Here is a 14,409-nt window from a genome sequence, read left to right as displayed (position 1 = left end):
GATATCTATTTTTCTGTGTGTGTATATCACACATACAGATATCTATTTTTCTGTGTGTGTATATCACACACACACAGACACAAATATCTGTTTTTCTGTATGTGTATATCACAGACATACCTATATAAAAGCAGGCCTATAAACGAAAATAAAGACACCCCCCCACACACACAGCTGAGCCTCAGCACTTTCCCCGGGACGCCCCACGTGCCTCCTCCCTCCGGCCTTCCCGGCGGCGCCTGCGCAGTGCGCCCGGGAGGCGGCGTCTCCGCCCACCCCCCTCCCTCCCCCCGCGTCTTTGTTCCGAGCGGCCTGTTTCCCAGGCAGCCTGGCGGCGGATGGGGCGTGGCTATGCAGATGAGCAACGGGGCGGGCGGCGGCGGCGGTGGTGGCGGCGGCATCGGCTCTCGCTTCGTTTCGCCAGCAGCCCAGTCGTCGGTCGGAGCTCGGCCCTCGCTCGCCCACGGAGGAGCTGCTGTGAGGGCTGAGAAGGAGCGCCTCCTCCCGAGCCCCGAGGATGATAAACACCCAGGACAGGTACGGGGAGGGTGGGGGGAAGAGGGAGGCTGGGCGGGTGGGGCGGGAGTGGGGGGGGGGCGAAGGCCCAGGCCTACCTCCTCCCTCCCTCCCTCCCTCCCGCCTTTTTTGCCGGGGGGCTCCCTAAGCATCCCCCCTCCCACGCTGGCAGGAGAAAGGGCGGGGGGGGGCTTCAAAGGGAAAGAGGGTGGGGGTCGCGGAGGGGGGAGGGAGAAGGTCTGACCTTGCCCCTCCCTCGGGCTTTCCTCCCCCCCCACCGGGGGAGGAGGGGGGGCTCTTTGCAGGGAGCCCAAGAGGGGAGAATGAAAAGTGGGGGTGGGGGGGGGACGAGAAGAGGAAACAAAAACAACAGCAGCAGGGCGGAGGGGGGCGGGGCGGCGCTGCTGCTCCTCCGCACGTCCACACCGCCCGGGGGGGGGGGAAGAAAGGGTGGGGGATCCCCTCCACCTCCTTGGACCCCGGAGCCTAGGAAAGGGGCTGCTGCTCTCCCCCCCCCCTCCCCGGTTTCACCCCCCCTCCTCTTTTGCCCCAGCTGGGAGCACGTTTGCAAAGCAGGCATGCACACCGACATATGCCCCTAGGTTGCAAAGCTTTCACTTTTTAGCTTTCTCCCTCTACCCACGGATTCTCCCCCCCCCCAAAAAAATTGGCTTATTTGGGTTGCAAAGGCTGCTCTGGGGGGGTCTCCTGGCCAGCGAGGGGGAGGGGAGGAGGGCTTACAGGGAGGCAAGGTTTGGGAGTCAGGTCTTTTGAGTTCCAGGGAATAGAATAGAAAATAGGGGCCTTGGAGGTCTTCTAGCCCAACCCCCTGCTTAGGCAGGAAACCCTACACCACTTCGCCCCCCCCCCAACAAATGAGTATCCACCTGTGCCTGCCTGGAAGCCTCAGGTGTTTTCCTAGAAGAGAGGCAGGCGGTGGGTGAGAAATTCTCCTTTGGCTAACAAAGAAACCCCTCTGGGCCAAAGAGGGGGCAAATGAGGGATGGTTCGGGGCATCCTGGCACTCACACACACCCACACACCCACACACCATTGGTGAAGTCCAGACAGCAGGGCAGGGTTGAATTGCAGGAGTGACCAGGGAGCTCTGACCGACTGGACAATACCTGGAAATCAACAGGTGGACTAAGGAAGGAAGAGGTGGCTTGGACTACTTGGATGAGGTCCAAAACTTGTTCTCTGTATTGGGAGAAGACCTTGTGTGTGTGTGTGTTTTATTATCATTAAACAATTGGAGTGTCTGTTGTGACTCAGCCTGGGGTGTAGAAGTTAGCTTCCTGTCAATCTTTCCCCCCCCCCTGGGGAAGTTAAAGGCTCAAGTTGGCAGGTGGCTTTGGGAGCCCTTCCCAAGAACAGCCAAGTCTGTGCCTGGGCTTGATGGATACCAGGTTTCCCCAGGGTGGGATAGATAGCAATAGCAATAGCAATAGCAGTAGACTTATATACCGCTTCATAGGCCTTTCAGGCCTCTCTAAGCGGTTTACAGAGAGTCAGCATATTGCCCCCAACAATCTGGGTCCTCATTTTACCCACCTCGGAAGGATGGAAGGCTGAGTCAACCCTGAGCTGGTGGGATTTGAACCGCTGACCTGCTGATCTAGCAGTAGCCTGCAGTGCTGCATTTAACCACTGTGCCACCTTGGCTCTTAGCACTTATATACCACTTTACAACCCTCTCTAAGTGGTTTTACAGAGTCAGCCTCTTGCCCCCAACCATCTGGGTCCTCATTTTACCCACCTCGGAAGGATGGAAGGTTGAGCCAACCTTAAGCCACTGAGGCTCGAACTCCTAACTGTGGACAGAGTGAGAAATGCTGCATTCTAACCACTGGGAAGGAAGGGAGGGCACTTAAGACTTATATATTGCTTCACAGTGCTTTTACAGCCCCCCCCTCTAAGCGGTTTACAGAGTCAGTAATATTGCCCCCAACAATCCGGGTCTTCATTTGACCGACCTTGGAAGAAAGATGGGAAGGCCGAGATGATAATATTTTGCAAAAATGATCCCCAATGCTGGGATCCTTACATTGGCATGGATAAATAGCTGCTGTACAGGAGATGTTTTATGCTAGGAAAATAAAAGATGGGCTTGTGTTTTGAAATTGGCTATGTTTTCTGGGAGAATTGCTTTTTCCTGTGATGAAAGCAGCCATAGATTATACATGCTGCAGTTACGTTTGTTCCCAGAAGTTAGTTGCCTGATGGCCTTCCATACCAAACCCCTGATGGAAAGTCGCCATTATATTGGAGACAGATGGAAAGGAGTTGTCACCTGGATGGAGAAAGAGATCAAACACACCTATGGTCCGCTTTATTCCCCCGTGCGCTCCTGCTACCTTTGCAATCCAAAGAAGGAAATTTGCAAAGTAGTTTGGATTGCAGAACGCATAAATCAGCTGCATGTTATGGTGATTAACCTCCTTCCAACATGATAATTCGTACTTTGTGGGGTTTTTATTACATAGTGGATTTGCATTGGACAGAAGTCAGTAATTATTTTTTGGAAGGCGTTGCATATATTTTCCTTGGGATTTGGGTAGGTTTCCTAGAAGTGTTTATCTGAAGGCAGTTTTGGGAGCGGAGGGAAAGTTGTGCCTGCCCAAAAGCACAATTTATTTCCTAATATTACTGAAGGAAGGCAGAATTCTGTCTGCAGCATTTTGAGAATGTGAAGGGATAAATGCTATTTTAACAGCTTGTGGAATGAGCGTCTTCAAGCTGAGAATTGAATTTAAAGGATCAGGCTCCCCGAAGTGCCTTCAGCAACAGCTTTTCAGATAAATGCAAGCTCCCCCTTCCTTCCAAAACAAAATGTTAATATCTTTAGGAAAGGGGTGGTGGTGAAAGTTTTATCTTAACTCTAAACATTTGCAAGTTAAGCTTTCGCTTTAATTGGCAGGCACTGTGTGATTGAAATGGTTTGCAAAACAGGAAGGTTGTTTATTTACAGTTGCTGAAAGGAAGGCTTTCTTCATCTGATCGAGGCCATGAGTAATTGGTGAACTTTAAAAATGAAAGCCCAAAGCGGATCCTAAATTTATCTGAAATGTAATGCAGGTCAAAATATGAGGTGGTGGTTAATTGTTAAATCTGGGTGCTGCCTACCCACAAAGCTCTCATCAGGGAGGGTTTTGTAATCTACTTAAGACCTCTGGTGTTACATAAACGGTGAAGTAATTCCATGTCTCCAGAGGCCTTGCAATCAGGTCAGCGATAGGAGTGGGAAACTATCCTTTTAACTATGCAATTTATAAACTCCACCTAAACTTATTTGCAAGTGTCCCTCCCTCTTTAAATAGGGAAGCAGCGGCTAAGAGGCTGAGCTTATTGATTAGAAAGGTTGGCCGTTTGACGGTTCGATTCCCTAGCGCCGCGTAACGGAGTGAGCTCCCGCGACATGTCCCAGCTCCTGCCAACCTAGCAGTTCGAAAGCACGTAACAAATGCAAGTAGAAAAATAGGTACCACCTTTGGTGGGAAGGGAACAGCGCTCCGTGCGCCTTTGGCATTGAGTCATATGACCACGGAGACGTCTTCAGACAGCGCTGGCTCTTCGGCTTTGAAATGGGAGATGAGCACTGCCCCCTAGAGTCGGGAACGACTAGCACATCTGTGTGAGGGGAACCTTCACCTCCCTCTTCAAAGTGTCAGATCCAAGTAATTTTAGATACTGGAAAAAAAAACCTTCAGGTTTGGCATGGCAACTATAAAATGTGTTTTTCTTTGTTCAGCCAGTTTTATTTTATCCCTATCTGCAAAACACTTGTTTTTTTTTCCTATCTTGTGTTTTCCTCTGCTTGAAAACAGAGGAGTTGAAACTGTAGAGGAAGTTTGGCCTTGGGAGTTTAACATCCACTCTGTTTTCAGGGAGTTATATACAATCCTTTGTATTTATCAGTCTTGTTTCCCACGCTGGGCATGTGTCTGCCAGGAAGTGTTTATAATTCATACCCTTGGATTTTCAAAAGACTGCACCTTTCTTCTCCGTTCAAAACAGGAAAATATAGGCCAGCCAGTACAATGCGTTGAGTTGGTTAGCGTGTCGATAATTCAGAATTTGAACACCTCTTTTTATCAGTTTGGTACCTTGTGTAAATGGGAGAAAAGTATCCAGAATTTACATCCAACAAATTATTCTCTTTGTTTTTTGTTTTTTTTGGCGCTTTCGAGTCAGTGTTGATTCTTGCCAAGGTTTTTTCGGAAATGGTTTGTCCTTTCCTCCTCCTTCCTAGAGGCTGACAAAGAGCAACTACTCGAAAGTCACCCAGCTGGCTTTGTGACCAAGGCGGAACTAGAACTCCTGGTCTCCCAGTTTCAAGCCTGATGCCTTAACCACTACACGAAAACCTGCTGGTTGGGAATTGACCATACACAATACATTTGTTATGCATAAATAGTGTTACTTCTTTTTTAAAAAAAAACATATATTATGCCAAGCAGGATTCAGCAGTGGTAAAGAAGCTAAAATCAAGGGGATTTCACTGTCATTTACTAGGGCTAAACCTTGCAAACCAATCTTGTTTCATACACTGTGCCTCAAAATCCATGACACATTTTCAAGAGTGACGGATCTCATCTCGATTGCATCATTAATGCCATGCTTGCGTTCTTTTGAGAAGACGACAAGGCTGACTGGTGGCGGGCCCAATTCTCTCCATTTTATTTTTCCTGTTTGGAAAAAAAATGAAGGAGAGAAACAACCTAGAACGGAGGAGAAATTTCCTGACAGTGAGAACAATTAATCAGTGGAACAGAAGTTGCCTCCAGAAGTTGTGAATCTTCCAACACTGGAAGTTTTTAAGAAGATGTTGGATATCCATTTGTCTGAAGTGGTGTAAGGTTTCCTGCCTAGGCTGGGGGTTGGAGTAGAAGACCTCCAAGGTCCCTTCCAACTCTTTTTCTGTTATTCTGTATTACTATGGAATGGAAGAGTTTATCTGTCTATCTCTCTCACTCACACACACACACACACACAAGTTCATGTATTCATCAGTGTTGATTATAATCTTAATTAAAAAGTCTTGCATGCATACTTCCTATAAGTTCTATTGTCAGGCTGGTTAAAACATTCCTGGATGTAGCCGGTATTAGGACAAATTCTGTGACATTCATAGATAGCCAGTGGAATTGACTAGTAAACTACTAGCGTGGTTACAGAACGGATGCATTCCGAGCGGGATTTATCCTAGTCAGTTGAGTTACGATCTCCATCCTTGGGAAGACTGGCAGGGGGAATTCTGGGAGTTGAAGTCCACAAGTTGGACACTGCTGCTTTGATCCAGGAAGAATGAACTGCTTCCTGCTGCTAGTCGATGGTGGGGATCTTAATTTTCATGGCTGTACTTGGATTTTCAAGCTTCCTCCAAGCAACAATAATGCTGTATTGTTGAGTGGAGTAAACAAGCACATCTGCCGGCTAGTATTGGAGGCTACGGTGGGGAGGGGTGGACAACCCCCCCCCCCCCACATAGTCTAGCATTATGCTTTCCCAGTCTCTGCCAGACACCAGCCTGACAGAAGGGCTGTTTCTTCAGTCAATTATTGCAGTGAATGGGGATGATGAAGATTGGCCAAAGTCGGTTGTGTGCAAACTCCTTTGCTAGCAGCTTCAATTGCAGCTGCTTTGTTAGCACTAAATGGGCAGAGTGAATTTGGGATTAAAAAGAAATGATTGTTGTTGTTGTTGTTGTTGTGAACAAGCTGCTTGACTTCCAATTTAGCCCTCGGTTGGAGGTGCTGCTGCCTATTTTAATTGTGTTCCATTACAAGTAATTGAGTTCGCTCTACAAGAACAGGCCAGCTCAGTTTTGAAAATTATTGTATTTTTCAGAGTATAAGATGCACTGGAGTATAAGATGCACCAAGGTTTTGAAGAGGCAATATTTTTTTAAAAAGTAGGTAGGTAGATAGAGGGATAGAGAGGAAATACAGTAGGTAGGTAGGGAGAGAGAGAGAGAGTAGGTAGGTAGGTGGATAGAGGGGAAGAGAGAGAGAGAGAAATATAGTAGGTAGAGTATAAGACGCACCCAGATTTTCAGCCTCTTTTTTGAGGAAAAAAGGCGCGTCTTATACTCTGAAAAATACGGTAGGATTGCCAAAGAGGTGCCTGATCCAGGTGTCCTGTTTAGGCAGCGAAGTACAGGTAGCCCTCGGCTTACGAACAGAATTGGGCTGAATTGGGTGCGTCTCACTTAACCATTTCTGTGGTTAAGTGAGACGCGTGCTAAGTGAGTTTTGCCCCATATTACAACCTTCCCTGCCACAGGAAAGGGAATCGCTGCAGTTGATAAGTCAGGCATCCGGTTGTTAAGTGAACCTGGCTTCCCCATTGGCTTCTTGTCAGAAGGCTGCAAAAGATGACCACATGATCATGGGGATGTTGCAAAGGTCGTAACTGTGAAACGGTCATCAGTCACCTTTTTCAGTGCCGTTGTAGCTTGAGAGCTTATGTGCCGAAGACAAATTCCTTGTGGGTCCAATCACACTTGGCCAATAAACCTATTCTATTCTATTCCATTCCATTCCTAAGGGGTGGAGTTAAGTGGGTCATTACCCTAGAGCAGTGTTTCTCAACCTTGGCAACTTGAAGATGTCCGGACTTCAACTCCCAGAATTCCCCAGCCAGCGAATGCTGGCTGGGGAATTCTGGGAGTTGAAGTCCGGACATCTTCAAGTTGCCAAGGTTGAGAAACACTGCCCTAGAGTTGTTATATTCCCACAAATGGACTTCATGCCCTCTTGAGTGCCAACTGAGTTGGTGCCAACTTAGTACTGAACATTAGTTGACTAGATTCCTATTCTATTCTTCTATTTTATTCTATTGTATTGTCATTAAATGAACTGTTGTGATTCCAGGACTGCCTGTGTGCGCAACTGGCATCAACATATGTTGGAACTGGTTTTGGGGGGCTGTGAGAGAGAACTGCAAAACGATACTAGAGACCGTAAAATGATACTTCTTTCATCCCAGATTCTGCTTGTTTTGTCTACAACGTTTAGAAAACACAGCAGGAGTTTTCAGGTGTCTTCTTACGATGTCTTTAAAACAGTGTTTTTCAACCTTTTTTGTGCAAAGGCACACTTTTTTCATGAAAAAAATCACGAGGCACACCACCATTAGAAAATGTTTAAAAAATTTAACTCTGTGCCTATATTGACTATATATAAAGTAATTCTCCCACGGCACACCTTACACTATGTCACGGCACACTAGTGTGCCACGGCACAGTGGTTGAAAAACACTGCTTTAAAAGATACTCCTAGTTCTGAGCGAAAGGAACGATAACTCATAAAACCCAAGTATGAAATAAGCAATGTTGTGTCTTGGATTATAGCTTAGCCTCGTGGCCTGTTGGGAAAAAACGAGAAATTACAGTGTCTGTTTTTACAAAACAGTGTGTGTCTCGGCACCAGTTCAAAGGACATTGCAGCCAGCTGCACCTGTGTAGGTGGTACATGGAATAGATGGAGACAGGGCGTGGTATGGGAGGGGCACTGTTAATCCCTATATTGTATCTTTGCTGCCAGATTTGAGATTAAACGAGTACAAGGCTGTAATTAAAATAGGATAACCAAAAAGCATGAGATGAATTGCAGCCTAGCAGTTATTTCTCAACCGTGGCCACTTTTAAGGTGGGTGGACTTCTTCAACTCCCAGAATTCCCCAGGGGAATTTCCGAGAACTGAAGTCCACCCATCTTAAAAGTTGGGCAAGATTGAGAAACTCTAAAGCGTAGGACACAAAAGCATTGAACGGCCTCCGCTCGGCAGATAACGTGGGTGGCGCATTGCCTAAATATTAAAATATTGCACGGCTGAACTTTGCAACAGCCTTAGCTTGCTTCTGGGAAATAGGTAACCTAGCCCCCCCCCCCTTTTTTTGAAACACCCTGTTACTCTGCTATTCGTTTAAAAAAAATGTAGTGGTTGGATCAGTGGTGGGATTCAGCCAGTTCGCACTTATTCGGCGAGAACTGGTTGGTAACTTTCTAAGTAGTTCAGAGAACCCGTTGTTGGAAGAAATCTCCTTTTGTTTTTTCCCCACTTTACAGGGCTAATCCTGTAAGGAAGGCAGGAAGGAAACATTCTAGTGTTGTTTCTAGCCTCATCTTTGTTGACCTGCTTACAGAAACTGCCCCTCCAGTTAACCCTCATTATAACAGCTAAGGCAAAGCGCCCATCGACCTGAGTGACTTTGAGTTGGCACACCCACCCAGTCACATGACCACCGAGCCCCACCTACCCAGATGGTCATTAGGGCAGAGAACCGATTGTTAAATTATTTGAATCCCACCACTGGGTTGGATCATGGTCTTTCGCCAGTAGTAAAATGAACTGCTCAGATTATCTCCTGCAAGGGCTGCATTTAGCTTGATATAGTGGCTAACCGCCAGGATGTTACACTCCTGAGTCTCGTTTGAATCTTGTGGTTTCTCACCTTTGTGTTTCTCTTCTTCATCTTTTTCCAGGAGTATCTTACCTTTGAGTAACTGCCCCCAGGTACCGTGCTGTAGGCACATTGTTCCAGGGCCTCTGTGGTGCTCCTGATGCCCCTCACCCACTGTCGAAGATCCCCGGTGGGCGAGGGGTTGGCAGGGATCCTTCTCTTTCAGCTTTGATATATAAGGTGAGCACTAATTCTGCATCTCTCCTGGGCTTTTTGCCGCGAGACGACTTTGCTTCATAGAAACTCCCAAGTATCCTCTGAATGTTTCTCATTTCTGTGTCCTCTCTCTCTCTCCCCCCCCTCACCCCACCCCCCCATTCATAGCACTGTGTAAAATCAAGCACGCTACTTTTGGAAACTCATTATTTTGGGGGCTGGTTGCCTTGGAGATCTTTTTTAGATAAGCGAATTCTGGTACTTTTTCTGGCGCCTCTCGGTGTTAATTGCTGTGTTACTTTTTTTTTTTCAAAAAAAAAGAAAAGAAAGAATCCGACATGTGAGAAAATATAATGAAAGGGCGCTCTGCGTCAGGCCAGTCAGAGAAGATTTTGAGTTCACGAAATGAAGAAAAACAAGTTACGGGTTCCAATTTTTTTTTTTCTCCCTCGGGTGATCTTCGGTAATCATCCCACTGCTATTCTCCCCGGAGCTCTGTTTCCACAACGCTTACAAAGCGAATACTGAATCACAGGCTCCTAAAAACCGTCTAACTCGGGTAGCAAAAATAATGAGGCAAATGAAGAATCTTCCAACGATGAAATTTTTGGACAGCGTAGAACTACCTAGGACAGGGATGGCTAACCTTTTCCGGACCGAGGCGCCAAACCCCCAAAATGCAATGTCCGTGCGGTCCCACTCCCCACGCACGCATGCACCCCCCTCCCCCCCGCAGAGGCAGCAGACACCCGATAACCGGCTGGTCAGCAGGAGGCGCTCACGCCTCCTGTGCTATGTGTCCCATAAGTTCCCCATCATGGACCTAGGGACAAATTTATAGGTCTTAAGAGAGATTTCCTCTTATGTTAGCAAGGAGAAGGGTCTCTTTTGATCCTGAAGCATCCATGAGCTGTTACATCCACAAGATTTGGCTGCCCCCATCAAAAGGAACATTGCTACGAGGCTTGGAGATGGATGGTATTCTGGATTCTTAGAAGCGAGTTGGTAAAAATCAAAAATATGCAAAGGCCAAGGTTTTTTTCCTTTTTTTTCTAAAGCTGCTTTACGGTCCCCAATTCCTGTCTTGCATAAAGTATAAGACGGAGCAGCTCTCGAGGATGGTGCTTGTGATAGATCGACACAATTCTTTGGCTGCCAAGGCTGGATTTTCCTAAGACCATTTCTGTTAGCCTAAGCATTTTTTGAAGTAGCGTCAACTTTGTTTCTTTCTTTGAATGAATTGAATTGAATTTATTGCACTTATATGCCGCCCTTTTCCCCAGAGGGGACTCAGTGGAGGGGTACTTATTGGAGATGATTTATTAAATTTACTCCGTTCGGTCCTTGAATGCAGCGAGTTGAAGCCTTACGATTGTTCTTCAAAAAGCGGAAGCACGGTTCCCACAGCAATGAGGAATCGGAGAACTTGTTGCTCCTTACTTGTTCTAACCTTTGAAAAATGTCTCTCTCCCCCCCCCCCCCAATTTTTCCTAAAGGATGAGAAGCTCACTGTTAACCAAGATCTTCCAGTGCATGATGGGAAACCACATATTGTCCACTTCCAGTACAAAGTTACGGAAGTAAAGGTCTCCTCTTGGGATGCAGTGCTATCCAATCAGAGTCTTTTTGTGGAAATTCCTGATGGCTTATTAGCTGAGGGGAGCAAAGAAGGGTAAGGCATGCGCAAGACTCCCACAGATTACGCCCCAAAGGAACGCAGTCACCTGTAGGAACAGGTTGCGCGCTCCCGACTACTCCTACAAGAGTGGTGCAGAGATTTCTCTCTCTCTTAAGCTCCTAGTACTGTGATGGCAAACACACATGCGCGAAGTGCTCGCACTCGCTCGCTCCCTTTTCGACACACAGTGCCCAAAAGATTCGCCGTCACTGTCCTAGTATTTTGAAAAGGGTGTGTGGGGGGGAAGCATCAGTCCTGCCAATGAATATTGATTTGCCACCCTAAGCAGCTCACGCCGTTGCATTTTCCCTTTGGATTAAGCAGGCTTGGAGCCTTTCCAGTTATAAAAATGCCCCGGCTCCTTTTATTCTTTCCTTTTGCCATAATTCTTTGATCGGGCGGCATTTCCCCCGTCAGCGTGCTTTTTAAGTACAATTGCATAACTGATTAATTATAGCCGTCTAAAATAAGCAGCTTGGGAAGTTATAATTAAAATGGATGTTAACCAAATCCCTTCTAAGTTAAAATCTCTGCTGCTTTCCGCCTCCGATTAAAACCTTGCTGATCTGCTCGCTCGCTCGGTTAGCCAAGGTAGCCTTGGACCAAAGCGAGAAGAGCAGGTTGTCCTGTGCCGGGCAATTTCTGTAAGGCTATTAAATGGGATAACTTGAAAACCGCCTGCAGTGTGACACTATTCCCCAACGCAGGCCCTGCAGAGGATTGTTAGAGCTCAATAGCTGTTCAAGGCTAGCTACAAAAGAGATGGCTATGGAGGCGTTGGGTATATTTATACCCTCTGAGGTTATGGCTTATACATCTCCCATCCCACAGCCTCCGAGTGGGACGTAGTTTGGTCTGGAGTACCAAAACACCCCCTCGCCCCTCCCCGGACGCACCTTCTGTGGTGATAACTCTCGTGATAACAGTCGGTATTCAAATGCAAACTTTAAATCCAGAGTCCTACAAATGATATGGTATAGGGGGGAGTGCAGTGGGATTGTGCACGGGAGTGCCGCACCTACGTAATGTGCGATGCCCTGAGCACGACAGGTGCTCCCCCCCCCCATTTTTTGCATGCTTTTTTCATCCTCCCCAGGCTTCAGAGGCTTTATAGGAACCTGGTGAAGGCGAAAACAGCCCCCCCCCACTTCCCTGAAGCCTCCGGAGCGCAAAAAAACCCCAGCTCTATGGGCAAACAGAAAGTTCGGGAACGGACTTCCGGTTTCCTTGTAGGGCCGGTTTAATCCCTGAAGGCTCCGGCGGGCTTGAACTGGCCCTACGAGCAAACCGGAAGTCCATTCCTGAACTTCCTGTTTGCCCATAGGGCCGGGTTTTTGTGCTCCGGAGGCTTCAGGGAAGCTCCTGAAGCCTCGAGGGGGGGGGAGGCTGTTTTCGCCCTCCCCAGGTTCCTATAAAGCTTCTGGAGCTTGGGGAGGGAGAAAAAAATGGCCTCAAAAAAAAAAAAAAAAAGGCTAAAGTCCGCTAGCTAGCATGGCTCCACCTGTGCCATAGGTTCTCCATCCCGGGTAAAGGATTTCCTGCCTGAGCGGGGTGGGTGGGACTAGAAGACCTCTCTGGTCCCTTCCAACTCTGCTCATCTGGTCTTCTGTGAATGTCCCCATTTCCTCTTTGGATTTCTGTTTCACACAGCTGTGCTCCCCTGCTGTGCAAATAAGCAATCACCCGTGGTTAGTCTCTTGACTGACTTCCTGTCCCTTCCCCACAAACTGTGCAGCCTGTCTTCCTTGGCACGCTCTTTCTTGCCCAAGTGTTAGTGCCGACAGTGGGGAGGGGGGGGGAGAACGATTGCAGGGGACGCGCCTTCCGCGATGAATATGATGGAATTATTTAGAAGTTTAGCTGAGTTGTTTTCTCCCCACCCGCCAGATTATTAGCGCTGCTGGAATTTGCTGAAGAGAAAATGAAAGCAAGTTATGTCTTTATTTGCTTTCGAAAAAGCAGAGAAGACAGAGGTGAGTGGTCTCGCGTCCCCCCTCCTTTCGTGCACGCAAACATTAGCCGCAAAGTGGGTCTCATCTGTTCTCCTTTGTGGGGGGGGGGGTTTCTCCTTCCAATTGAGTAGAAACGATTCAGGGTATAATTGCTACCAAGAGCGGCTTAAATTGCTAGCATAATTTTCTCCCCCCCCCTAAATTTCTATGGCAAGAGTCAGGCTTCCAGGTTGGAGTATCTGCTGAATGGCAACAAGAAGCAGTATATGCATCCCTCTTGATGTGCTGCGCATGGGCTGGGCCACTGGCGGCTCTCATCACGAGCGCAGCAAACTCCCCTTTGTTCATAATGGGACTGCGATGAATTGATTGATTGGACGGCATATAGGTAGTCAACAGTTCATATAGTGACTCTTCAAAGTTACAACGGCATTGAAAAAAGTGACCGATGACCATTTTTCACACAACTGTTGCGGCATCCCCATAGTCACGTAATCAAACTTCAGGCGCTTGGCAGCCGATTCACATTTACGACCATTGCAGCATCCCGGGTCGTGTAACCTTTTGCAACCTTCCTAACCAGCAAAGTCCATTCAGATTCACTTAACAACGGGGTGACTACCTTGTCCTCTGCAGTCATTCGCTTAATAAAAAACGAACCCAACCCACTTATCCAATTCTCGCTTAGCAACCGAAATATTGGGCCCAATTGTGAGCGTAAGACAAGGACTACCTGTGTTCTAGTAACCAATCAGCTTGCAACACAGGAGAGAAAACTAGGACGGACTACACAAAAGTTACACGAAGGATAGGACTGGCTTGGGGAGCCTCAACAATTGAGTCGCGCCCTGTGCAAGCAGAGATTCAGAAGCATTTGCTCAGCCGTCGATCTGATCTTTTGCATTTTCTTCTGTTTTCGCAGCTCCGTTACTGAAGACATTCAGTTTTCTGGGTTTTGAAATTGTGAGGCCTGGTCATCCTTGTGTCCCACCACGGCCAGATGTGTTGTTCATGGTCTACCCCCTGGATCAGGTCTCTTCCGATGATGACGATTAGACCGAGTGCAGCCTTTCAGTGGGGCCTGGACATGGTTCGAGGACGAGAGGGGGCCAAAAGGCCTCTTCTGAGGAAAGGGAAAACAAAATTCTTCTGGACTGAAACTGCATTTCTTATTGTTAGAGTGACCTGTATATCTTCTGAGTTGACTTTTCCATTGAAATGTGTTACCTAGCGAATAATATAAAGTCTGCACATGTAATTGCACAATAGTAAATGGAAGGTAAATGGAGCTCTGGGGGCTCGCTCTTAAGCCTAGCCAAGGCATCCAGCCCAGCCGGCCGGCCAGCCAGCCACACGGTGGCTCCGGAGCCCACAGACGGAGAGAGAGGGAGAAGCCTCAATTGCTTGTTACATACATGTTGGGCTTATCTATTAGTTTGGATATTTGGCTTTCATTTCAAATGCATATTTATATGTTCACTCAGACTCTTAAGCCGGGGGGGAAGGGGGAATGTTTTGAGTGTGGAAACAAGAGGAACATTTGCTTTCTTGCTTTGGTTCTTTTTTTTGATGGCGCCACTGGGCTAAGCAATGCTCTGGGGTTCTGAGAAAACACACTATCCTCTTTCCGGCTTTTTATTA

The 14,409-nt window shown here is 47.4% G+C and overlaps 1 protein-coding gene across 1 annotated transcript; it reads left to right on the top strand.

The window, feature by feature from the left end:
• The first annotated feature begins 362 nt into the window (after positions 1–362).
• On the top strand, positions 363–14,026 carry OAZ2 (ornithine decarboxylase antizyme 2). Its single transcript, XM_087704142.1, is given in 6 exon segments — positions 363–537; positions 9,005–9,080; positions 9,082–9,162; positions 10,635–10,810; positions 12,704–12,789; positions 13,691–14,026. Coding segments are annotated over 6 exon segments (573 nt in total). The 5' UTR covers positions 363–517; the 3' UTR covers positions 13,825–14,026.
• Positions 14,027–14,409: the final 383 nt, after the last annotated feature.

Source organism: Thamnophis sirtalis, unplaced genomic scaffold (genome assembly GCF_051295495.1).
Source record: "Thamnophis sirtalis isolate CommonGarterSnake01/CBP01778 unplaced genomic scaffold, rThaSir2_p1.2 scaffold_2, whole genome shotgun sequence".
In the NCBI taxonomy this organism is placed as follows: domain Eukaryota; kingdom Metazoa; phylum Chordata; class Lepidosauria; order Squamata; family Natricidae; genus Thamnophis; species Thamnophis sirtalis.
This window is presented reverse-complemented; position numbering and strand designations above follow the sequence as displayed.